Source organism: Aspergillus saccharolyticus, assembly GCF_003184585.1.
Source record: "Aspergillus saccharolyticus JOP 1030-1 unplaced genomic scaffold BP01scaffold_16, whole genome shotgun sequence".
In the NCBI taxonomy this organism is placed as follows: Eukaryota; Fungi; Ascomycota; class Eurotiomycetes; order Eurotiales; family Aspergillaceae; genus Aspergillus; species Aspergillus saccharolyticus.
Window position 1 is genome coordinate 565,065 of NW_020290626.1, and position 24,617 is coordinate 589,681.

General features: G+C 50.5%; 9 protein-coding genes across 9 annotated transcripts; 5 read left to right on the forward strand and 4 right to left on the reverse strand.

The window, feature by feature from the left end:
- Positions 1-347: 347 nt before the first annotated feature.
- On the reverse strand, positions 348-5,415 carry BP01DRAFT_423720 (serine/threonine-protein kinase). Its single transcript, XM_025579640.1, has 11 exons — positions 5,230-5,415; positions 4,764-5,099; positions 4,570-4,704; positions 4,482-4,511; positions 4,350-4,414; positions 3,868-4,300; positions 3,010-3,804; positions 2,075-2,959; positions 1,816-2,020; positions 1,309-1,759; positions 348-1,256 (listed from the first exon to the last, which is right to left on the reverse strand). Exons 2-11 carry the CDS (start codon positions 4,941-4,943, stop codon positions 419-421), a joined length of 4,017 nt encoding a protein of 1,338 aa, XP_025431174.1. The 5' UTR covers positions 4,944-5,099; positions 5,230-5,415; the 3' UTR covers positions 348-418.
- Positions 5,416-5,640: 225 nt separating this feature from the next.
- BP01DRAFT_357147 (dihydrofolate synthase) lies at positions 5,641-7,175 on the reverse strand. Its single transcript, XM_025575124.1, has one exon. The coding sequence runs from the start codon at positions 6,984-6,986 to the stop codon at positions 5,751-5,753; it is 1,236 nt and encodes a 411-aa protein (XP_025431175.1). The 5' UTR covers positions 6,987-7,175; the 3' UTR covers positions 5,641-5,750.
- Positions 7,176-7,611: 436 nt separating this feature from the next.
- On the forward strand, positions 7,612-9,628 carry BP01DRAFT_392140 (uncharacterized protein). Its single transcript, XM_025578125.1, has 2 exons — positions 7,612-7,782; positions 7,881-9,628. Exons 1-2 carry the CDS (start codon positions 7,772-7,774, stop codon positions 9,307-9,309), a joined length of 1,440 nt encoding a protein of 479 aa, XP_025431176.1. The 5' UTR covers positions 7,612-7,771; the 3' UTR covers positions 9,310-9,628.
- A 326-nt stretch (positions 9,629-9,954) lies between these two features.
- Positions 9,955-11,037, forward strand: BP01DRAFT_341397 (kinase-related protein). Its single transcript, XM_025573444.1, has 2 exons — positions 9,955-10,254; positions 10,353-11,037. Exons 1-2 carry the CDS (start codon positions 10,215-10,217, stop codon positions 11,021-11,023), a joined length of 711 nt encoding a protein of 236 aa, XP_025431177.1. The 5' UTR covers positions 9,955-10,214; the 3' UTR covers positions 11,024-11,037.
- Positions 11,038-12,645: 1,608 nt separating this feature from the next.
- Positions 12,646-13,464, forward strand: BP01DRAFT_341400 (putative GPI anchored cell wall protein; the record flags this gene model as incomplete). The annotated part of the gene is made up of 3 exons (XM_025573445.1): positions 12,646-12,918; positions 12,998-13,146; positions 13,205-13,464. The coding sequence occupies exons 1-3, from the start codon at positions 12,821-12,823 to the stop codon at positions 13,462-13,464; spliced, it is 507 nt and encodes a 168-aa protein (XP_025431178.1). The 5' UTR covers positions 12,646-12,820.
- Positions 13,465-13,928: 464 nt separating this feature from the next.
- BP01DRAFT_357151 (ribonucleotide-diphosphate reductase subunit RNR1) lies at positions 13,929-17,203 on the forward strand. The gene is made up of 4 exons (XM_025575125.1): positions 13,929-14,216; positions 14,356-14,513; positions 14,566-15,506; positions 15,560-17,203. Exons 1-4 carry the CDS (start codon positions 14,198-14,200, stop codon positions 17,034-17,036), a joined length of 2,595 nt encoding a protein of 864 aa, XP_025431179.1. The 5' UTR covers positions 13,929-14,197; the 3' UTR covers positions 17,037-17,203.
- Positions 17,204-18,322: 1,119 nt separating this feature from the next.
- On the reverse strand, positions 18,323-19,857 carry BP01DRAFT_56747 (uncharacterized protein). The gene is made up of 2 exons (XM_025579945.1): positions 19,484-19,857; positions 18,323-18,966 (listed from the first exon to the last, which is right to left on the reverse strand). The coding sequence occupies exons 1-2, from the start codon at positions 19,674-19,676 to the stop codon at positions 18,482-18,484; spliced, it is 678 nt and encodes a 225-aa protein (XP_025431180.1). The 5' UTR covers positions 19,677-19,857; the 3' UTR covers positions 18,323-18,481.
- A 1,663-nt stretch (positions 19,858-21,520) lies between these two features.
- BP01DRAFT_357153 (RlpA-like double-psi beta-barrel domain-containing protein) lies at positions 21,521-22,896 on the forward strand. The gene has a single exon (XM_025575126.1). It carries the CDS (start codon positions 21,814-21,816, stop codon positions 22,609-22,611), a length of 798 nt encoding a protein of 265 aa, XP_025431181.1. The 5' UTR covers positions 21,521-21,813; the 3' UTR covers positions 22,612-22,896.
- Positions 22,897-23,173: 277 nt separating this feature from the next.
- Positions 23,174-23,673, reverse strand: BP01DRAFT_392144 (uncharacterized protein; the record flags this gene model as incomplete). The annotated part of the gene is made up of 2 exons (XM_025578126.1): positions 23,174-23,322; positions 23,412-23,673. 2 exons carry the CDS (start codon positions 23,671-23,673, stop codon positions 23,174-23,176), a joined length of 411 nt encoding a protein of 136 aa, XP_025431182.1.
- Positions 23,674-24,617: the final 944 nt, after the last annotated feature.

The window sequence follows — 24,617 nt, forward strand, 5'->3', positions numbered from 1 at the left end:
GGCGTAGAAATCGTTCACCTTCTTCCCACTTGTACATCACCTTCATTTTCCCTTCAATATCTCCAGCGTCCATGTCAATAGTCGCAATGTACTTTTTCAATGATTATTTACAGTACATCGACCATGGCAATGAATCGATCACAAAGTCCTTGTATGTACCCCACACAATGTACAACAACCCTTCACTCCCCACTTAGCAGACTTAGCCGTATCAATCTAGGATTTCTGATACAAATGTGCCAACTGGATCTGGGAAAAGGTCCGGATAGCAGGCGCATAGCCGGTAAAACAACTGAAAGCAGAACCCCGCGACATCCTTCCTCAATGCAACCTCAACAAAAGAAGGGTTTTTTTTTGAGTCTTTGATACCCTCTGACGGTAGAGCTGGTATGGCACAGATCGACTTAGTCGCGTTAGGTCAAGGGGCTTTAGACGTCCAATCTGCATCAGTATGTGTAGGACGTCGGCGCTGCGGTAAAATTGAGCGACGGCGCGATAGTGAGCTTGCAGGTCTGAGCTCTTCTTCAGTCAGGAAGTCGACCTGTGATAGTCGGTTACCGACGCCTCGGGACAATCTGTTCCTCGAGGCTCCGGAGACGGGGTTCACTCCCGCAGTAAGGCTCGAGCTTGGCCCATCTCGACTTCCAGGTCTTAGGGCCAGTGCTGAGCTACTGAGAGCATTCCGCGAGGGGCGCTGGCTCTCTCGGCCTTCGAAGTAAGCTTTGGACTGGCTGAACCGATTCACCTGTGGAGTAGCCGGAGCTGATTGATTTGCAAGGAGACTCGGTGGGGTGGTCGAATTACTGCGCCGTCTAACGCCTGGTTTGCGCTTCTCCATGTGATACGATTCACTTTTCTCATTTGACTGTATCAGCTTGCCGGCCATGTCTCTGACCAAGATCGCTGGGTCATGTTCAAGCTCTCGAATTGCGTCCAGAAGTCCATATCTGGCAAGCAGGCCCCCTTGCTCCTCACTTGAGTCGCAGATGCTTGATATGATGCGTAGCAGATTTAGCCGTACCGCAGCTTTATTGTGATGCAATTTTTGTCCAAGTTTGGTGAATATGTCGGATCTTGCGAAAGTTGATGCAATTGGCGGGCTTAATCTGAGTAACTTCTGAAATGGCTCGAGGAGATTCTCGAATGCGTTTGCCTTGGAGACAGTCAAGCACCTGACAATAGAATCTGTGAAGGAAACTCGTTCATAACGGTTATCAAGGAGATGCTCCTCGACCTTTGCGGTCTCTTCTTGGAGCCTAGACACAGAAAATTAGTCTTCGATAGTTGTCGGAGGGATCGAACACTGACCAGTTGAAAATAGCATCAAGAGCTGTGACCTGCCAGTAAGGGTCTGACAGTAAAGATATGTAGAATGCAAGACCCTTGTTACGCCATAGCTCACGGCGACCGACCTTTCCAGAATGTGCCATATCGCACAGAATAGGTAAGGCAAACTCCTTCAAAGGCCGTTCAGTTTTCACAATCTTCTGGAGAAGTGGCACAATGCCGTTCAAGGCTGCATCTTCTTGGCGAGACTTGTTTAGGCGACACATATTGTATATGGTATTGAGAATTTGATTGGAGACTTCGCGGAAATGTGGGCGTTTGATGGTAGACCGCAACAAATCGGTAAGAACATCAATGGCATTCGAGTTCTGAAGCGCATCGAGCGTTGTGGAGAGCATTGACAAGTTTTTGATGAACTTTAGCATAGTGATTTGGTGTACGGGTGTCATCCGTCTCAATTCCTTCAGTACTCCTAATTCAAGAACCAATCAGTGCTTCGAAAGTAGAAACGGGCTCGATTTCACTTACTATGCAACACCGTTCGCTCTGCGACCATCTCCTTCACATGATTCTCGGCCTGCGAGAATATGAAGAAGATGTTTGCAATCCGACCCTCGACGATCTCAGCGAGATCGCCTTCTTCATCTAACACGCGACTGAGAACAAGCGACAAGGGATCCAGGACTGAATTACGCGATAAGATCCTGCAAAAGTCATTCTTGGGGGTCGAGCCCTGCCTCAAGTTAGTGCTTGTCTGACAAATGTAAAAGCACAAGCCAGTCCATACCTGCAACTCGAAGACACTCCAGATTCCATTGACTCCAATGAGGACCAAGTCACGTTCATCTTCATAGTCGTCTTCCAAAAACTCAACCAGGACATTGAGACCACCAGCACTGACAAACATTTGCAAGGTGAGTGTTGAGGTTTGATACATTTGCTGCACAAATGCAGCCGCTTCAAGTCGAATCTCCCTGGGATACTTCTTGGCGGCGAACTCGTTGATTATGGGGATCCCGCCCACGAAGCAGAGGTTCTCCTGAATCTCATAATCATTGAAAATGATTGCATTAACGATGCGCAATAGGCAGAGAATAATGTCGCGCCGACGGCATATGTCCAGTATCTCCAGGATCGGCAGCATCCCATGAGCGCTGATAATGATGTTTTTTGTTTCGGGTAGGTCACAAAACACCGTCAACAACTGTTCGGAAATTTCCCCAAGCACGTCTTCGTCTTGAGACGTCTTCAGAGAGCTCACAAGCCCCTCAACCTGACTTTTAAGCCGTGCATACTTGTCACGCGCGATGTTGGCCTCCAAGTCCATTTCATCAAGTCCCTCTTCGAGCTGCGCAAAAGGATCATCTTCGTCATCCTGATCTCCAAGCCACGAGTTGTTAGACAACTTGGAATTGAGTCTCAATGTGCTCTGGTTAGAGTTGTTATTGTTCTGCGGTCTGTCTAAAGCAACCTCATCGGCACCCAGGATGTCAGAGAAATCTTCATCGCGCTCGTTCTCAGCATAGCGCTGAATCTCTATATCGGATCGTGTGCGCTTGACTGATATTCGCTTCCGCAGTTGTGGTTCGTGATCTTCGCGTTCAGGCGATTCTTGGTATCTGACTAATTCTTTCGATGATGATACTGGCGTGATTGTTTCTTCGTCGGTTTCCTAAACTCAAATTAGGGATAGGCAAGAGAGGTCATCAAGCAATTACTCACCTGAAACGCGCCAAGCTTGTGGTCCAAAACATCCTCGTTGGCGTTAATGAGGTCGGAATAATCCTCGACCGAGTTTTCCTTGAAGAAGGAAGTCGGTCGCTGGGACTTCAAGGGTGGAACCGGTGTCTTGAGAATTGGCACATTGTGTTGAATGGAAGCTATGGTGGTCTTTGGCTGACTTGGAGTTCCCTCGATTCCTGAATGCTTTAAAGCAAAAGGTCGAATAGTCTGCAGAGGGTCCGCCTCGCCGAAGTGATTCAGGGAAGAAGAATCGTCAAAATCCGAGAATACGTCATCGGACTTGAGCATTGTTCCGTCAAGCGACGCGAAGGCTTTCAGCTTTTCAGATGACAACATTCCACCGAAATTGTCCTGCGGTCGAAGATGTGGCAGCTGTAGCGCGCTTGGGGATATTGCTGTCGCGAAGTCGTCATCCCAGTTGTCCTCCTCTGTAGACTCAGAAGATCGGTACTGGTTCACATGTTTCGAAACAGGACTTGGGAGCGTGTCTGTCGTTGGCGCATATCGAGATGGGCCGAGCTCTGGACGGAACGAAATAGAGCCTTGTCTGTCGAACCTGAAAGGCTTACGCAACGTGCCCGTCTCAGGGGAACGAAGAGCTTCGTTCCATTCTTGCACACTCTTAACGGCTTCCTCGTATTCCGTGGACTTCTTAGGTACTACTGAGTCTGTCCTGCGCGCATTGACAATCCAGGGATGCTTTAAAAGCTTCCTTGCTGATACACGCAGATTGGGATCTTTCTGAAAGCATTGCATCAGGAAATCCTTGACAGCCTGCAGATTTGCTCAGCAATCTACCAAAAAGGCGTAAAATAACACGGGAGAAGGAATACCTACCGGCGAAGCTCCTTGTGGGAGAGGTGGGTGATCATCATTGACAATGCGGAACAGGGCTGGCATGGGCTGGAGATTATAATATGGCGGCTTTCCTTCCAAAAGCTCAATGACAGTGCATCCAAGACTCCAGATGTCAGACGACGTGGTTGCACCGGATAGCTCGATCACTTCAGGAGCCATCCAGTAAGGAGTACCAACAACGCTGGATTCGCTGAGCCCCGTGGTCCGGCTGGCCACACCAAAATCAGCAAGCTTGACGAGACCCTCTTTTGTAGTGAGAATGTTGGCTCCTTTGATATCTCTATGTATGACACCTTGCTCATGCAGGTACAGAAGGCCGTGCAGCACCTGAGACATATACAGGCCTACTAAATTCTCCGGAAAGCGACCAAAATTTTTTGCAATCGAATGTAGAGATCCATTTTCGCAATATCTAAAATCATTAGAAGTTGCATTCTCTCATAATCCGGGGCATCAATTACTCAAGTATGATGTTCAGAGTCTCTGCGGATTTCACAAAACCTTGGTATTTGACGATGTTAGGATGCTGCAGTTCTAAGTCAGCATCATCTCATGCTTAGGTCATGACGCTTGATGTTCAAGTCATGTCTTACATCTAGATTTTTCAAGAGATCAATTTCTAGCTGCGACACGCGGAGTCAGCGACGATCATGTGCATGGGAAAGAGACGTTGAACTTTACCATGATAACCCGTAGTTCGCTCTTCGGTAAGTCTGCCAATTTTATCTGCTTGACAGCAACGGTTTCTCCTGTATTCCAATTAAGAGCTCTATAGACTGAGCCAAACGCGCCCTTGCCCAAGCAGTCACCCAGTTGCTTTGTCGTCCATGCGTTAGCTTGTAGTACCCCGTGAGATAGGAGGGCTGTTATCATACAAAATCCTTGAGCTCAGCAACATCTTTCGCCGACGATTTGATCATTCTGCCGTCTTTGCCTTTGTCTTCTCGCTTTGCCGGGCTGGATCCCAGTCTTGTCAGTCGTGCTTTGGCCGGCGTCCCTGGTTGTCTGGAAGGCAGAGGTGGCCCCTCAAGCGCTTCGGATGATCGAGAGACCATTCTTGAGGTATTCGGGTCGATCAAGACTAGTCACTGCCCTCGGCCTGATGTATCAAAGATTCTTGAACGAATGGGATCGCTTTAGACGACAAATAAATTGAAGGAGGCCGATGCCAGAAAAATGACCGGATTATTCATGTCAGCACGATTTGGTGTCTACTGGCATCGTGAGTGTCAGTAAGAATCAAAGACTTCTGCAGGAATTCTTTCAGATGATCGCAAGCATTAGGTGCCAGATTGTATGGCATGATTGTCACCAGAGGCAGAGAGAAAAAGCACAACATACTGGAAGGGTACCTGTTATCGTACTCGCAAGAGCCGCGTCCGATGAACGCGTCGCTGAACATTAGAGCCTGGAATTTTAAGGCAAAGAAGATGTTCGGATTGGCACCTTTATCTCAATAGGAGATAGAGCGTGACAAACAAGAGAACAAGCTCGGAAAAATCAAGCACTTCCTGTTGTGCCTGTCGGGCAAACGCAGGGACTACCAGCGGGTGTTTTGAACTTTCCTTTTCTCCACAGCACCACTTGGCTTGGGCCATGACGCAGCGCCCGGCCGCTGCTGTATCTCCGATCGACCTTATCAGAGCCGAACCGCAGTCTACCATAAGAATGGCCAATACTTCAATAAGCAACTAAATAGTCATAGTACTCGTTAAGTCATTCGCATTTCATCCTGCATAGAATCGGATCATAGCTAAACATGGTACAAGCATACTTTTATTACTGATAGGGCGTGCTCAAGAGAGATGGACAAGCTAGTAAGATGCTGGAATGGGTATCTTTTGAATATAAATATGCCTTAGCTATTCCTGTGCTTCTCGAAGAAGACGCAAAACATCAGAGGCAAGGTAAAGACTACCAGCAATGACCAATGGGCCGCCATCGGCTTCGTGACAAGCCCATTCAATCGCAGCAGAGACATCGCTCCCGAACGTCCGTACTCGACCGCTCTCTGTGATAGACTGGGCACACGATTTTACCTCTTCAGTATCGGCCGCCTTGACCCAGGGCATTCCATCGACAGGGCCAAATGCGGTAACTGCGACTTTGTCACCAGCCCTGATCATGTTATGGAATAAGGTAGATAAATCTTTTCCTTTCGAGGCCGCAATAACCCAGGTAACACTGGCACGTTCTGCACGTAGCTTGCGATCCACATACTGTCCCAGCACCTCTGCAGACTGAGCATTGTGCGCACCATCAAGTAGAACGGGCGGATCGCGGCTCACCAAAGGCTTCAATGTAATATTCTGCAAGCGGCCCGGCCACACCACGCTCGACAAGTGAGGGAGGAGCATGTCGACATTGATATCGGGACGGAATTGACTCAGTGATAACCGAAGTGCAGACACCGCGCAAGACATATTGGCTTGTTGATGAGGTTGCAGGTCGAGTGTGGCGAAAAGGCGGCCAAGTATCGGTGACTGGGTTTCTGGGCGAACAAAAGTCGACTTGATCCCTAGCTCCCTAATACGTTCCTCCAGTGTTGTAATTACCTCAGTCGAGTTGGTACCGTCCACTACGCATGGGACCCCAGCCTTCAGTATGCCTGCTTTCTCGCGTGTGATCTGCTCGATGGTGTCTCCGAGTAGGGATTGGTGGTCGAGTCCGATTTTCGCAATGACGGACACTAAAACATCACTTAAGATGTTCGTGGCGTCCAATCGGCCGCCCATGCCGACCTCGACTACGCCGATGTCGACTTGCTCATGATTGAAGATCTCAAAGGCAGTTGCAGTCAGAAGCTCAAATTCGCTAGCACCGATACCGAGGGTTTGATCGCGAAGTTTGACTCTAGCTTCGATCTGTCGGAAAAGTGATTCCTGAACAACACTCTCCCCAATCGTGATGCAATCCCATCGGTCAATCAGGTGTGGGGAGGTGAAACGACCACAGCGCACACCACCGGCAGACAGCAGGTGAGATAGATAGGCACTGATGGAGCCTTTGCCATTAGTTCCAGCAATGTGGATGGCCTTCCATGACGGCGGAGTCTGCTGGAGGAGGCGGGAGATCCGACTGAGGCCGAGCTCTATCATTCCTCAATACGCGCACTGGTAGATAGAAAAGGGGATGATTCAAGGCTCATGGCCAGCAAGCAGGGACAGGAGCAGTTGACATGGGGAAGGAAGCAGTTAGTAGTTATCAGTCGAAGACGTCCGGTGCTCTCGACGGGAAAGTCAGCACCGGTCGGCAAGATAATCGGAAATCGGAAAAGTGCCCGATAAGCAATCCATGCCTCAGGCTGCGACTGTGCAACTTCTCAACTTCTCCACGTCGAAGTCCATCACGGGAGTACAAACGCTGAGACTTTTATACTGTGCAAACCACCATCAAGTGTCGCGGTGAGTACATGGTCCAACAGGCTGTCATGATGAAGAACTTCATCAAATAGAGGTTTGTTTATTTGTTGTTGTTGTTGTCGTCCGCACTCCCAATGTTTTCTGGACCGCGGTAAACCTCTATCTACAGTAGCACATACATAATCTAGTTAGCCGCCGTACTGGGATATACGCGTATGGCGATGGCGCCACACCCTTATCCAGCCGCCGTTCTTCTCGAGGGCTGCTACGGCGGGCCTCATGCGCCAATGTCGTTGCCTCCGCTTTTTTCCTTTAGGAGGAAAACCAAATCTTGCCGTTTCTCCATCGAACTCGTCTTGGTCGTTGCTCCCCGCAATCTCCGTGCCTACTGTGCTTATTAGTCTCCTGCCTCACGCTCTCTTTGTTCTTTTTGCTTCTGAATGTGATCACTTCATTATTAAAAAAAAATAATCATTCTGAACCTACATTGCCTTTGATTCTTTTCCTGATTCATTGTAATCATGGGTATTCCGTGAGTCCGTTCCAGTTCGCTATCAATACTTTACGCGCCCTGCTCCATTAGGCTAAAGCGTCCGGAACAATGGTCTTGACTGACGTTTAATCATATAGGATGTTCCGGGAGCCTTCCCCGACAGAAGATACGAGGAGTTCTGCTATCAAAGATAGTTGCGCTGCCGCACGCTCTGCGATCCGTCGTCAGGCCAGTGTTCGTCGCCCTTCGCGTTACGGTTCAGTCCTGCGAAATGCCACACTACGAACAATCTCTCCTCGGACATTGACAGAGGAGATCGAGCGCGAACGCGAACGAGATTCGAGCAGCCTCCAGCGCCATGGTCGCTCGCCCATCATTCCACGGGCATTGATACTAGCAGAGGAGGTTGACCGCGCACGCGAGCGCGAGTCGAGTAGCATACAGGGACACGTTCGCTCGCCTCTTTCGAACTCTGCCACCGCTGAAGATCCATTTGATCTCACCGCTGGATTATTGGATTCTAGTCGCAACGAAGCCGGTCAGCGACTGCTTAGTGACGCTCTCCGCCACGGCCGTCCTGGCCAACGCCTGAGGATCCCACGCAGTTCGATCTTGTCCGACACCCAGCGTATCGCTTCTCCAGGCGTAGATACAAACAGCAGACAGGATCAAGATCATCCTCATTTCACACCTCGCTTTGCCCCTGCGGCCGCATACCACGGAAGCGCTTCTCAAGCGCGACGACTTCACGAAATGTCGCTATTTCCTCCATCGGAAAGCCTGGGTCCAGATCTGTCTGCGCCATTTGCTTTCCCTTCCTTGAGACGTGTGGGCCAGCGGTCCATCAATGATGCCAACCGTCTGAACCAAGATTCGCTTTCAGATGGCCTGGGCGATCGTCAACGGAGCCTCAGCCCAGATGATGACCACGCCAACGATGCCTGGGAGACATTATTGACAACAATCACGCCTGACACAAGTCTGCCCAGTGCTGATACATCGTTCAATTCAGCGTCTGCACCTGGTCCGAATGCTTCCGCCAGCGACGCTATGAGAAGCTCTGCCACGGCGTTGCGAACCGTTTCAAACTCAATCCCCTCAGGCCCCAGTACAATGGAGATAGTGCTCGATCCGTACCCTGAATACTTGAATCCATGTGATTTCCCACCAAGTGCTACCGAATCGGAAAGCGATTCAGAGTCTGAGGTTTCGCAGAATCCACTGCTTCGACGTTATCGCGCCGTCCGCCAACTGGAGTCTTTGAGGCGCGCCGTTGATTTACAAGGGGCCATGGCACGTTCTCTGGGAACCGTGAGACGAGCACCCGAACTCCAATCAACCATGAGTACTCAGCCTCCAATTCCCACTGTATCTTTCGCCTTTTCCAACTCTTCTACGGACCAAAACTTGCACCAGGTCCAGGCCGTGTTGGACCGCCTCACACGTCGACAGGATCTTCCTGACGACTTTTGGGCGTCCGTCGGACTGTCTCGCTCCCTCGGTCAGCGCGAAGCCGACCAGCCATCTGACGCCGACATAGTGGACGGACCACTTCGTCGAAGCTGAAAAACGATTCCCTGGTGCTTGTTTTTCTATGTACTTTCTTCCTGTTTCTCTGTCCTATTTTGGTTCTGGGTGATAGACAATGCTTGTTATGCTTCACTTGAGAGATACCGGGAAACGCGCAGGCCACAAGGGTCGAGCTTTTTCTTAGCGGGAATGATGTGTCAGGCGTTATTGGTGTGTTTTGATATCTTTTCCATTCTGGGCGGCGGGCACCACCCGATACGGAAATAATTTTCTCCATACATACTTTTGTCTTTCCTGTACTGATATCTCAAAGTTTTCAATTGATGAGACCCCTTACTATCACAGCTCATGTATGTCCCAGATGGTTAATAGCAATGACAAGCAACAAATTGCCTGTTTGTGAATTTGGTGGGTAACAACGAAATCCAGGCAAGCAACGTAAAGACCGAGTTCGATGGTACTGTATATGATCTTTAGAAGGAGCCTATCCGCAGGTACTATAGGTTGGCTGGTGGTTCTACACAGTAATTGCAAGAAGTGGTTGCTGTTCCCCTGTGATGTGACGTATCATTAGTCCGGAGTAAAAGCGATTGTACTGTACGCCCCCACTCTGACGACAAGCCCCGCAGACTTATTTATCTCAAATGGACCGCCCGAGCTTCCACTGCCCATGCAGACCCTCAACGTCCAACTCGCTCGCGCATTTTGTGGTAACAGGCACCTACCGGGTGATATAGTCAATTCAAACTCTTTAGATTGCATTCTCGAAATACTCGCTTGAGATCATCTCAATTTGCCACCATACATATCTCGGGGACTACAAACAAACCCATTACTTGCATGGACGAGACCACGGTTATCTGTGCTCAGTCTTGTTAATCCAATTTGATCAATCCTCGTGTCTATTCTGTCTAGACCCGCAGACCTTCCCTCATCCCATCATGGATCAACAAGTCGAGCGATTGGTTGACAAAATCTGGAGTGAGTACTACAGCTGAACTTTCCCCCTCTTCTGTCTCCTTGTATGAACGAAGCCGCGGAGAGCCAGAATGTCCCGCAACTAATGCCTTGAGCCACAGACAAGTTTCAAACCACGCCAGATGACACCCGGCTCTTAATTGCGGTCAGTGGCATTCCCGGCTCTGGAAAGACGGAGCTGGCTACGATAATGGCCAACCGCATCAATCAACGATATTCAGCGCAACATCCAGACTCACCGCTTATCGCAACCACCGTCCCGATGGACGGCTACCATCTCACACGGGCCCAGCTAGCCGAAATGCCCGACCCCGCGTATGCTGCTGCCCGCCGCGGTGCAGCGTTCACTTTCGACGGAGAAAAGTTTCTCAAGCTAGTTCAGGCGCTGCGAGAAGAGGTCACACCTCGGACACGGAGCCTGTACGCTCCGAGTTTTGACCACGCGATCAAGGATCCTGTGGATGATGATATCACCATCCCGGCTACCTGCCGGGTAATTTTCTTCGAGGGCAACTACCTTAGCCTGAATAAAGAGCCGTGGAGCACGGCTGCCAAATTGATGGATGAGCTTTGGTTTGTCGAGGTCGACTTTGAGGTCGCGCGGAAGAGATTGATCCGAAGACACGTCAAGGCCGGAATCGCCAAAGATGAGACCGATGCAAATAAACGAGTGACCGAGAACGATCTGGTCAATGGAAGAGAGATTGTGGATTGCAGAATGAACCTCCAGGAGATTGTAAATAGTGAATATGATTCTGCATGGGAGAGGTAGAGAAAGAGATCCGGAAGACCCTGGACGCATTGAAGTACATAGATCATGACCAACAACCTGACTAGAAACCCCTGTGCCATTATAACCGGTTCGAGAGATGAGAGCTTGACATACATATTGTATACCCGTGCAGATGCACGCCGTCGCGGGGCGTTGTACTCCCGCGAACTCGATCTTTACACGCAATCCTCAAGTCCCACATGCGTCTTATTGGGATACACTCACTCTCTCAACCGGTTAGCTATTATCACATGAAGTACTTATCTTGCGACTAAATGTCGGCCGTAAAAGCGTTCATTAAAGTATGACCACATATGCAAGCTTGCCTCATTCAAATTGATTATAATCTGCTAATTATCTTGCTGTTCACAGAAGGAAAACCAAAGAAAGGGTCGGCACCTGCCCCTAAGCTAGTACAATCGGGATCCTTGATGCGTAAGATGCACCACAAGGCATCTTGGCCAAAGTCGGTCATCACTAGTTATATGATTCCATATTCCACATGAATCTTCAGACAACCAACGTCTACGCCATTAGCCCCGCAGACTGCCATGGCCAGTTCTCCTCCATTCTGCAGCCAAAGCTGGCCTGCTCATGCATTATACGTTCTCAATATCAGCAGAGGAATTTCACTGCACAAACTTATTCAGGCATGAAACTGCGGCAGGAGTGGGCAGCACGAGGAAAAATAATACTCTTGAAAACTTGATGCGTCGTAGCTTTTCAGAACATCATTGGCTTCGACGACATTTAAGCATCAGGGCATAAATATCATCTCAAGCCGCCTCAATGTATCGTAGTCAATTAATCTGGTTCGGATGACGCGCTTATATTTCTGCCAAAGATCGTTTCTAGTTCTCGAATCGGATGGAAGGGAAAGCTTTGAAATGTCATAGAAAACCAGCAACATTACTTACTTTGCGCAGGGTTTGACAATCTAGGTGAAACTATTCTTGTTGAGAGCTCTGGACAAGGTCGTCTTTGCATTGCCAGAGATACTACCAGTGTAGATCTCTTTCGAAAAACAAGAGCATTGCTTTATAAGTTATACAGTTTTCGAGGTAGACTGACTTGTAAGACACTAGATAATTTAGAACGCCTATATATAGCTGCCAGAAACAGACACAACGTCATTCAGATAGTGACAATGTAAATGAGATATGTACTAAAGAATACCTACGAAGTAGACATCTCAACATTTTTTCCATGTTCAGCAGGAGAGTCGCCATGTTTATTCAACGTGCGAAATTGAACCGAGCCGCATATTGACATATTCATACATGCAACGGTCGAGCACATGAACATCAGATCTTACTCTCAAGTGATGATTACCGGCATGGTTCCAGGATTCATTGGAGCTATATTGGGGCCAATTGAAGCCGGCAATGGATTCCTACTTGTTAGCCTTACTTGGATTAGTGGCTCCACTGTTGGCCGAAGCCCTTGCGGCAGCTAACCACTTTAATACTAGTTGGATACAACCCCAGTCTTGTGGTTGACCGACAGGGTCGATTCTGTAACAAGGAATGAGGGGGGGGGGAGGTTCATTATTCCCTGTTGAAGTTGGGGAATTCTTGAACTGTGAATTCCTCATTCTTCAACTCTTCGAGTCGAGTCTAATGACCAGACACCTCAACAAGACCATCAGTCTTGGTAAGAATCACCATAGATATTTTCGCTTTTGACCGTCGTCCCTGCATTTCCACCTGGCTACTCCCCCTTCGATATTATTTCTCCAATCTATCTTACAACCATTGGCTAGACGTGTTTCCCTAATTTACCCCAGTCGATATCAAGATGTTGCTTTTCCAGTTTGCATTTTGCATCAGTCTGTTAGCATTCAACAACCTTGTCACTTCTGCTCCAACCCGTGCTTGTCTTTTGTTTGCCGTAGGGTAAGTAAGCCCAGTACCAGTATCCCTAGCCGGCTGCCGAGGTTGCTGTGGAAGACATCGCTTGTTAATGCAGATGCAGCTCTCAACCAAATCCGGACGATCTCCAGGCCATATGCATCACAAATGGCCAGCGGATAAAGGATACAATCGCAGACATATGCGGCGATGATACCAAGGTGGCTATGCAGCAATTCTCAGACACGTGTGCCTCAGCTGGGTACAAAGTTGGTATGTTGGATGAAAAGGCGCTGCGAAGATACATACTGAACTCATTGGTTTGATGTAGTGAACGATACATTCACCATCTCCGGTGTCTCATCATCCACTGCTGTGCCCAATCCCACTCAGATCAGTTCTGTCCTTGCCACTCCAACCGGATCATTCAGCATTATCTCCAGCTCCAGCTCCAGCCCTCTTCCCAGCTCCAATTCTAGCTCGACACCAAGCTCTTACCCTAGCCAGGTGATTTCAGCTGGTACGTCAGGCCGCCATGTTCCTGCGGCAGCATTTGCAGCTGTTGTCTTCGGAGTTGCGGCGGCACTGTAGTCTTTCCTCAGCAATTGCTACCAAGGACGGGTCCAATGCTTGCAGGCCTCGATCTTGTTACATGTTCGAGCCTGGTTCACTGTACAATGCTCTACCATAGACTTGAATGCAACTGGATGATAGATCGCTCCTTACATTTTCATTTTAATTAGAAGCGCAAAACAACTTCGGTGGGCTTCCAAAGAGAAAGAGAAGAACCAGGTGGATGCCGATGGAGAAAGCTCCCAAAGCTAACCAGTTTCCAAACATCTTACCAAGCATTAATAGTTAGCTAACTACGACGCGAAGCTGATTTGTAAGACTCGGTCGGGTCTTTAGACTTAACGTGGCGTGAGAAACTCGGTAGCATCACGTGACTTTTGGCGTCGCGTGTCTCCGGCAGCCGGAGCCAAAGGTTTGTACTGGGCTTGTTAGCGTAAATGCAAGGGCCGCCCATTTAGCTCAAACACGAAAATTCGCGTTGATATCCACCAGCACGCGTTTGCCCCGGCGACGTCAAATATCTACCACTTTTCGCTGCCCCTCCGTCTTTTCTCTTTCTTCTCATCCTCCAGTCCCCTCAGCTCCTGTCTTCAGGACTATCTTGCTCTTCTTTTTTTAACGAAACTTTTTCTTTTCATGCCTCTTGACATTATCTCCTTCAATCCTTTTTCTCTGTAGCTCAACCTAATTATACCCTTTTTGTCATATTCTTCAGTTCTACACATTCCTCAGCCGTTCCCTGTTATTCAAGATGTTTGTCTACAAGAGAGGTGAGCATCATCATGCGCTACGCTATCAGCCTGTAGCTCTCGACGTCTTTGCTTGGCATCAGATATGCCCTGGAAACTCCCCCATGGAATTCGTTGCCACCAGCCTTGCAAAATTTGCTAACGTCACGATGAATTATAGACGGACGCAAAGAACGCGTGCAGTTCGATAAGATCACCGCTCGTGTGTCGAGGCTCTGTTATGGACTTGATCCTGAACATGTCGACGCTGCTGCTATCACCCAGAAGGTCATTTCTGGTGTCTATCAGGGGGTCACCACCGTCGAGCTCGATAATCTGGTACGTGGATATCGTCGAATGCTTGACCATAAATTTCTGACTCCACATGCAGGCCGCCGAGACCGCCGCGTACATGACCGTCACACACCCCGATTACGCTATCCTCGCCGCTCGTATAGCCGTTTCCAACCTTCACAAGCAAACCAAGAAGCAATTTTCATTGGTCATTTCCGACCTCTACCACTATGTTAACCCCAAGAACAACAACCCCGCACCCATGATTTCCCAGGAAACGTACGAACTTGTCATGAAACATGCCGACGAACTCAACTCGGCTATTGTTTATGATCGTGATTTCAACTACAACTTCTTCGGCTTCAAGACCCTTGAACGGTCGTATCTCCTGCGAATCAATGGCAAGGTTGCCGAACGCCCTCAGCACCTCTTGATGCGTGTCTCCGTTGGTATTCACGGCAATGATATTGAGAAGGCCATTGAGACCTACCACCTTATGTCCCAGAAATACTTTACTCACGCATCCCCGACCCTATTTAATGCTGGTACCCCCCAGCCTCAACTTGCCTCATGCTTCCTCGTCGACATGAAAGAGGACAGCATTGATGGTATCTATGACACTCTCAAGACATGCGCCATGATCTCCAAGACTGCTGGTGGTATTGGTCTGAACGTTCACCGGATCCGTGCCACCGGCTCTTACATTGGTGGTACCAACGGTACCTCTAACGGCCTGGTTCCCATGCTACGGGTCTTCAACAACACTGCTAGATACGTCGACCAGGGAGGTAACAAGCGTCCTGGTGCTTTTGCTATCTACTTGGAGCCCTGGCACTCGGATGTTTTCGAGTTCCTGGATCTCCGCAAGAACCACGGTAAAGAAGAGGTTAGAGCTCGTGATTTGTTCTACGCTCTGTGGACTCCCGATCTCTTCATGAAGCGTGTTGAGTCAAACGGTGACTGGACTCTATTCTGTCCCAACGAAGCTCCCGGACTTGCCGATGTCTACGGCGACGAGTTTGATGCTCTCTATGAGAAGTTAGTTTCCTTGTTTTAGGCATTCCTGCTAGCCATTTCTAACATCACTTCAGGTACGAGAAAGAGGGTCGCGGCCGCAGAACTATCAAGGCGCAGAAACTCTGGTATGCTATTCTGGAAGCCCAGACTGAGACCGGCAATCCCTTCATGCTGTACAAGGATGCATGCAACAAGAAGAGCAACCAGAAGAATTTGGGCACCATCCGCAGCTCCAACCTGTGCACGGAGATCATCGAGTACAGCGCTCCCGATGAGGTTGCTGTCTGCAACTTGGCTTCTCTTGCTCTTCCTACCTTCGTTGATGCAGCCCGCGGCGAATACGACTTTGGCAAGCTCCACGAGGTTGTGCAGGTCTTGGTCCGCAACCTGAACAAGATCATTGACATCAACTATTACCCCGTTCCGGAGGCTAAGAAAAGCAACTTCCGTCACCGCCCCATCGCTCTTGGTGTCAACGGTTTGGCTGATGCTTTCCTCGCTTTGCGCCTGCCTTTCGACTCGGCCGAGGCTAGACAGCTCAATATCCAGATCTTCGAGACCATTTACCACGGTGCTCTGACTGCCTCCTCTGATTTGGCCAAGCAGCACGGCCCTTATGAGACTTACGAGGGTTCTCCCGTCTCTCAGGGTATTCTCCAGTACGACATGTGGGACCGCACCCCTACTGATCTGTGGGACTGGGATGCCCTGAAGGCCAAGATTGCACAGACTGGTGTCCGCAACAGTCTCTTGGTTGCTCCCATGCCTACTGCTAGCACCAGTCAGATCTTGGGATTCAACGAGTGCTTTGAGCCATACACCTCGAATATTTACTCCCGTCGTGTTCTGGCCGGTGAGTTCCAGGTGGTCAACCCTTGGCTGCTCAAGGACTTGGTTGACCTCGGCTTGTGGTCTGATAACATGAAGAACCGCATCATCGCCGACGGCGGCTCCGTCCAGAACATCCCCAACATTCCTGCCGACATCAAGGCCCTCTACAAGACCGTTTGGGAAATCTCTCAGCGGAACATCCTTCAGATGGCTGCCGACCGTGGCGCATTCATTGATCAGTCCCAGTCCCTCAACATTCACTTGAAGGAGCCCACCATGGGTAAAATTACCAGCATGCACTTCGCAGGCTGGAAGATGGGTCTCAAGACTGGTATGTACTACCTGCGGACGATGGCGGCTTCGGCTCCTATCCAGTTCACGGTAGACCAAGAACAGCTCAAGGTTGAGGATACCAATGTCGCTCGTGCCAATGCTTCCTTCAAGAAGCGCGCTACCGGGGGCGCCTCCTCCACTTACTCCGCTGTGCCTCGCGGCCAAAGTCAGGTCAACGGCCACAGTGACGATGTCAACCATGGTGCTGAGAGCCCCCGTGTTCTCGCCGCCGATGTCACTTCCCGTGGCACCGAGGCTGAGGCTGAGGGCCCTCAGGAAGAGGATTCCGAGAAGACGAGCGAGGAGCGCGAGAACGACATCTACTCCCAGGCGGTGCTCCAGTGCAGCATCGAGAACAAGGAGGCCTGCATCATGTGCCAGGGTTGAAGTAATCAAGCAATGAAGGGTATAGTTAATTCGGTCGGCGTCTGTGATTTGGGAATTTCATGTGTAATTATATTACGAGTTTGATGGATAAGGTTGTTGTTTTCTGACTATCTTGTGGGTTTTCGAGTGTATCTACCGGCTTCAGTTTTTTCTTTTTTTTTTTTTTCCTCGTATCTCATATCGATTTTGATGGGCTTATGGCGATGATTCTCTCAGGTATAGATAACAATTCACGTCTTTTCCTTAAAAATCGCTCGAAGCATTTATTTGCCGTGCATTTTTCCGTGATATGAGGTGTTCACGACCACCCAATGCTGGAAGATGAGGCTAACAATTAACTAAGAATCTTTACTCATAAACGCGGGGAGGCTTCATCTCCGACAGTCTGTCCTTGGCGGTATCCGAAGCCCCGCCCATCGTGTTCCGCGCGATCCAGCACATCATCGGCCTTGTTCTCGGCTTGGTCCATGGAGCTCTGATTGCTGTTCATCGTCCATCATGACTGAGTCTAGATCTCGTTGACTATGACGGTTCGTTGAATTGTCGCAGACAACTGAAGCACATAACTTGCAATAGCATTGGATGCACGGCGATGGTTTCGGGGGACGCTTTTGATCTTGGGGGGGGGGGTTTTTTTTCGCCGAACGTACTATTTTCACGAGAGCGCACTTTATCAAAAGGTCTCTTTGACCTGTTGCTTGGCCTAGTCCAACTTTTCCTGGAGTCTACTATCCATGCTGAGACAAAGGATGCGGGTTGGGTTAAATAGGGTGCACTGGCATCATCACGCCCTCCAAAAAACCTCAAGTTAGTATTACATGGCTACGGACCTCCACTGGATGCGGGCTTTGAAAAGTTAGTTAGTTAATGTCTGTCAGCTGACGAAGTCTGGATCCCAGAAATGCACGAAACAAAGGGCTATACAGGAGGTACGGTATTGAAGCTTGCTTGGAAATCGGCCGAGGGCCAAAAACAGTTGACGTGAACTTCGACGATGCACGCACTCGAAGCTCCAGCTGTACATCTGCCTGCCAGTCCTGTCTTGGTCTCTCCAGAACACGTAGAACCAAAAGGGGTCGAAGCCTTGTGATTGAACGAGACCAACCTGGTGTACGTACGTCACCCATATCTGAATAAGTACTACCTTTGCATTGACGCTGCCACTACCTACGTTGGATTCACTCCAGTCGGAGGCGCAGCCCTTGGTGGTAATGTTGGTATCAACTCAATCTCCCCGTCGCACTCGAGCCACTCTGGCTGTCATGGAATGGCCCGGGCCGTCACGGTGTTCTGTCTCATCGGAAGGGGGTCTGGAAATGAGCCTGATGCTGGTGTAGCCCCTGCTCCTCCGAACAGGACAACATCCCAGATGCGTCATGTGAAACCGCACAAACCATCCATCTCTCTTGTTGGGTTGGATGGATCTCCCCGCTGGTAAAGAGCAGTCAGGGGCACTCGCTCCCACAGAGAAAGTTCCTCCTGTGTGAGTGGCTAAACTTCCAGATTGCCGAGGCCGAGACAGCTGTTGGTTGGTCAGAGAGGCGCAGGTACGGTTCGCGATCGAACACTCTGTGTTCGCTGAGCAATAGAAGACGGAGTGCAGCAGGTTGTGCCAAAATCGCTCGAAGGATTTTAGCTTCCAACCTCGTCTGGTGGGTTGATAGCCAGCCACAGCTGTCGATAGCTTCAGCCCCAGTGTTGGCGCATTTGCTCCTCCACGGGCTTTCTCGAGCTTCTTGAGATGGTTGGAGGAGTGTGGAAAAAGGAATGTAGACGGAAGAGATCAAGCTCTTCCACAAGGAGGAGGAGAATATCAGGTACCATCTGACCCAACCTCTGGCGGGGCCAGCTGTAGCACATCTTGTGGGGGCTAGTCGTGAGGCTCCCGGGTTGAGCGGTGTTGGATCAACTGGAGGATGCGGTATTGAGTCTACACACACACACACACACATAACACATCAGCTAGAAATTCCTATAACATGATCCAAAACCGGGCTAAGCTGTGCCACCGGAACAAAAAGGCCTGATGATCAGATGGGAAGCCCCCTCCCCTCCCTCCCCTCCCTCTCGTCCCCGTCCTAAGCGAGGAGACCGACAGCCGGACCGGTAGACCGACAGCCGGGGAATGCGGAGGATGTTTGCCCATGCTGCAGTTTCACCCTCTCTCGGGTCGGAGGGGATTGTGCGGTGTGAATGACTACTTCAGTTGGGTGGGCGAGGAAAGAGGATATGCTCCGACGGGAGGAGAGGGTAGCGAGTGAGGGGTTGCCTAGAATGCTCTGCAGATGCGTTACATGTCATGGCCAAGGGAGATTTGATGTCACTGTGCAGGTTCTGGATTGTTGATTCTCAATGGATTTGTGGGTCATCCCGATGTATGGAGCACAATGCATTTGGATTGATAATTCTTGTTGCTCGATGAATAAGTTAGATAGATGGATACATACATACACAGTAGATTGCAAGTGACGGAATGTTGATCGGTCGAAGACTGGGAGGTGGGGGAGGGGATAGGATCAGGGTCTGGACTGAGCGTTGTGTGTTTGTGTCCATTGACTCCATCAGTCCATGTGGCGTTTCGTATTCCCATACACATACACACCCACTGAATCTGAAAGAATTACATCGAGAATGCCTCATAGTGCCTCATTCAATGGTCTAGATCGGCAGAACCTGGTCAAGATTCAACGTGAAAGCGGCTGCATGGCTCCAATCAGCCGAACACCTGAGGTCTAACAGGATTTTTTTTTTCTCGCAGTGGGGCAGAGAAAGAGGGCAAAGGTTGAAAGATGAGGGGGAAAATGCAGCCCTGGACAGATGAGAAAGAGGGGGGAAACTCAAAGCATCCGTAATTGGACTCATCTGGCCGTCTCAATGGTCGCATTGCCCGCCCTCACTGGCTGCGCGCCGCGATGGAGCCTGGAAGACTCGGAGGGTCGCGGACACGTCGACCCTGCACGGTCTGCTCCTTCATAGGCTACGTTCCTGAGATGGTCAATTGACTAGGATCCATGAGGTTTTTGCCACCTCGCTGGGATGAGGAGGAGAGGAGAAAGTTTGCCGGTCAAGGTCAGGATTGAAAGAGGTGGAGGAAAAGAGGGTGTCTCAAATGATACCTACTCGCAGTTTCAGGGGGGAGGAGGGAGGGGAAGGGTGCAATGTGTCGGAAGAATGTTTTTGTCTCTTTTTCTTTCCTTAGGGATTTTTACTTTCTATGGCAACTTTCAAAGTCTTTCGACTCAGTAATTAGTACGGATACGGATGCTACTCCCATAAATACTCCGGACTTGTCAAATTATTTGTGCATGCCGTCGGTCAGGCACCGGTTCGAGTCCATCGGATGTGGCTTTGTGGCTGGGTTGGATTTACGCAGTAGTGGGTGGTTGCACCACCACAAACTGAGAACAAGGCGGAAAAGAGAGCCCTGGTGCCTGCAGAGAAGAAGAAAGAAGAATACGGGACAGGACAAGCCACAGCGCAAAAAAAGTCAAACTCACAAATGCGGCGGGCCAGTCAGCACAGTTGGTCCCCCTCCCAACCCGCCTGGCTGAGACACTGGCATCAATTGAGGGTCCGCCAATCAGTCGATCAGTCGGCGATTCAGGAACGCGCTGACTGACTGTAGTTAGGTAGTTACACCGCGGTCAGTTCACGTCATCCCCGTCCGCAAGTCCAATACGAGGCGAGGCAATCGGGAGGAGACAGTTTGATGAGGTGGCAGACTCCATGATGATTTATTGGCAGACGAGGAGGAAGAGGGGAGGAGGGAAGGAGAAAGGGGAGAAGACGGTGAGAAGAGCTATGGTAAGACAAGCAGGATAAGCAGTTCAATACAGCAGCAGGACTGTACCTATTACGGTAGGACAAGTGTGGTAGTCTTCCGGAGGCTTCCCAAGGAAAGCAAAAGAATGGTTCCTGACAACTGAGCGAGGTACCGGAGGTACCTGAGGTTCCTGACGAGATTCCTGAGATGTGCCTTTCTTTGACCGGTGGTTCCGTTCCGTCCATAACCAGTTGATCGGGGCGTTCACGAGCCGGTGGTCGGTGGGTCTGCGGGGGCCTGAACTCGGGCCAATCCTCCTGTTGGTCTCTGCCAGGGACAGACGCTTGGTTATGGATGATTGGCAAGAGACTTACTTATCACTTGCGCTGTAAACTCTGCTGGGTTAGCTTCCTTTGGGTTGTGACTCTGATGAGATTTTTTTTTTCATCATCTTCACCGATTTAATTTATTTCTAAGAGATAAAATCGAAGAATTGAAGAAAAAAAAAAGATTTCTTTGAATCCAGAACGAGAAAAAAAAAAAGAAAAAAAAAAACAAAAACTCAAAAACTCATTTGATTGTAGCCCAGCGCTAGTGAGCTAACACCAGTCCAATTTCGTTGTACCGTCCCGGGCCTGACTGTCAAAACCTTCCTCCTGACCCTCCTCCTCCATGGTTTAAATAGGGCTGCCCCTCTCGGCCTCCCCTCTCCTTCAATCTCTCGCTCCTCAACCAGCAGCGTCTGTCGTTCCTTCTTCCACACCCACACTCCCTTGGGTTCGCTTTGCGCTTGTGCTGCTGTGCAGTCAGTTCAGTCAATCCTTATCTTCGAGATCCTCCCAACTCCTCTGTCGATCAGAGTCAGCCAGTCTTTTGTCTACATAGACATACATCCAGGCAAAGCAACCCGTTTCTAGACTTCACCCTGCAGTCAAAATAAAAAAAAAAGAAAACAAAACACAGCCAACTATATACCCCTTCGTGCAACCACGCAATCAAAAACCAAACCTCAAAATGGCCCCTATCACCAAGTCTCTCGCCCTCGTTGGCGCTTTGCTCGCGGCTTTTGCCTCTGCCGTTCCCGTCGACAAGCGCGACCCCGTTGTGGAGATTGAGACCGTCACCTCGGTCGTCTGGACCACCCTGGATGTGACTACCACCGTCACCGTCGAGCCTGCTGCCACCAACGCCGTGAACAAGGTTGCCGACCACACCCAGGTGCACCACAGCTCCCCTCAAACTACCTCCACAACTGCTGCTGCGGAACAGCCCGCCTGGACCGCCACCGCCGTGCCCTCCTGGACTTGGACCCCCGAGGTCTCCACTCAGCAGTGGACCACCAGCGTCGTGACTTCGACCGCTGAGCAATGGCAAGCCGCTACCACTTTCTCGACCTCCACCTCCACCTCTACTTCCACCACCGCTGCTGCTGCCGCTGCCACCACCTCCATCTCCTCCAGCTCCTCTAGCTCCTCCAGCTCCAGCTCCAGCTCGTCCAGCTCTTCTGGAGTCTGCTCATCGTCCTCCCCTTGCAGCGGAGATATTACCTACTACGAGGTCGGCCTAGGATCCTGCGGTGAGACCAACACCGACAGCGAGCACGTCTTGGCCCTGTCCCACGATATCATGCAGAAGAGCTACTGTGGCAAGACTGTGACCATCAGCTACGGCGGCAAGACTGCTACCGGTACCATCGTCGACACTTGCATGGGCTGCGACGCGAACTCTATTGATCTGTCTTCCTCGCTCTTCCTGGAGTTGGCCGAATTGGCTGCCGGTCGCGTCAGCGGTGTTGACTGGTACATTGAATAGATGTTTGGGGAAAAGGAACGTGATTTACGCATAGAATGACTACTTTGTATGTCTTTCTTCTTTTTTTCTTTTCGTGTGGATAGTTTTGTTAGTCAGCTGGGAGAACGAAACCAGTCCATCGCGGCGCGGTGGCGGGAATTGATTTCATTCTTTTACCATCTTGCCTTACAGTATTGTAGTGGTGAGGGAATGGGGCGGGGCTCGACAGTAAGATATTACCTTGCAATAGACCTGTAGACTTGCCCGAGGACGAGCACAAGCACCAGTCTACCTTATGCTTTGGCCCCACCACGCCAATGTCATCACCATGACCGGTCGCTGTGATGATTACCCACGAAATTCCTTGGTCCGCCTCCTCATGTAGCAGATTTCCCTCCTCCGACATATCCCGCAGCGTGGCCTCACCCAGTCGCCCCGCGTGCGTCTCGCCCACCACTGCTCGAACAGAGTTTCGTTCTCTTTCATTTGCATTGTCACTTCATCCCAGAAAGCCGGGGAGAGCGGCCGATTCAGGTTCTCCCTTGTCAAAGCCCCACCTCCGAGCTGACATAACGCGTTGAATTCACCATCGGTGAGAATTGCGGGAGAACGGGGCAACCGTCACTCCCCGAAGGTGGTCCATCACGTAGACGGTAGAGTGGACAACCTCCCACGTGGCCGGGTCCACGTCGTAGATTCGGAAGGCGGGGCCGGCGCAACTCGGACGGGAGGCTGGAAGTAATATAGTTGATGCCTACGGCCTCATGGCCAAAGTTGCCGTTGCTTGCCGTAGCGTTTGGGTATCGATGACGGTAGTAGACCTGGAAGAGATCCAGATGTCTTGTCCGGCAAAGTTGGCTGGGCTGTGATAGTGAACCGGAAGCGGATGATCATTCGGTGCAGAGCGCGGTCGTAGCAGGGGAGGATATGAGAATTTCCCGGGGGTACGTGGGCGAGGAGCCAGACGCGCTGGCCGTGGAGCTCGGCCTGGTGAAGCTCCTTGGTGAGCCATTCAAACTGCGAGAGGAGAGTCCGGGGTTGGGGAGTGGTGTAGCTGAGTATATTTGAGCGGTAGTACCGCATGCTGTTGAAGGAGATTATCTTGAGTCCGGGATAGGGTGCGGATGCAGAAGGGTCCTGAGGTTGATGACGATGAAGATGTTGATGGAGGATGCTATAGTTGCCTTGTTTCTTGGACTGGGGTGGTGATGGGCTCGGTTGGAGGGACAGGCGATTCGACCAGAAGGCGAAAAGGTCGTAGGCCCATTGCGGAGTGATTGGCCGGTTGGGTGGGAGAGACCGGGTGGATGTTGATGGGAGCGATATCGTGGTCCCTTAAGGCCAGACATATCGGTCTTCTGACGGTTGCGTGCCTGCAGCGCTGTATAAGTGCTGTTGTAGTCGGTTTCGACAGAGACTCGATTGGTCAATCAGAAGCCCTGGGCACCGACGTCTCCGGTCAATTAAGTGAAGGTAAAGGAGGGCTGATGTCTTGCAACACGGGCAACAGATTGTCACTCAAAAGACGCTTGGGAAATTCACACCGAGGATTGCCCCAGCCACCGGAGGGGAAGAGCGTGGCGTTGGGCGCGTCCGCCGGTGTGTAAGGCCGGCAGCACACCGGTTTCGAGCAGGCATAGCTGGCCCCTGGAGTGTACATACAAACGGTCGAGATGCACATCGCTGAGATGAGCCACGCAGATGGTGCGATTATAATCCTCGGTATTGTGGATTCGCTGTGTGATAAGCCCGCTCGACAGCCCCGGCTCGGGTGGGAGGGTCTGGGTTAAAATCGATCTCGGGCCATGGACACAAGCGAGCCAAGCTGGCGCAAATCATGCGGCTAGTCACTGATCCAATCTGCATTTGCAGTTGCTCCAGGATATGGAGGATACTGGGCCCCTGGGCGGCTGTGGTGCCTTGGCACACATCGGCATCCGCGATCTGGAATCGGCGATTTAGAAAGTGACAATGAGGAGCCGAACGATGATCGATCTACCTTGGCCCATGTGCACACCTCGATCAAT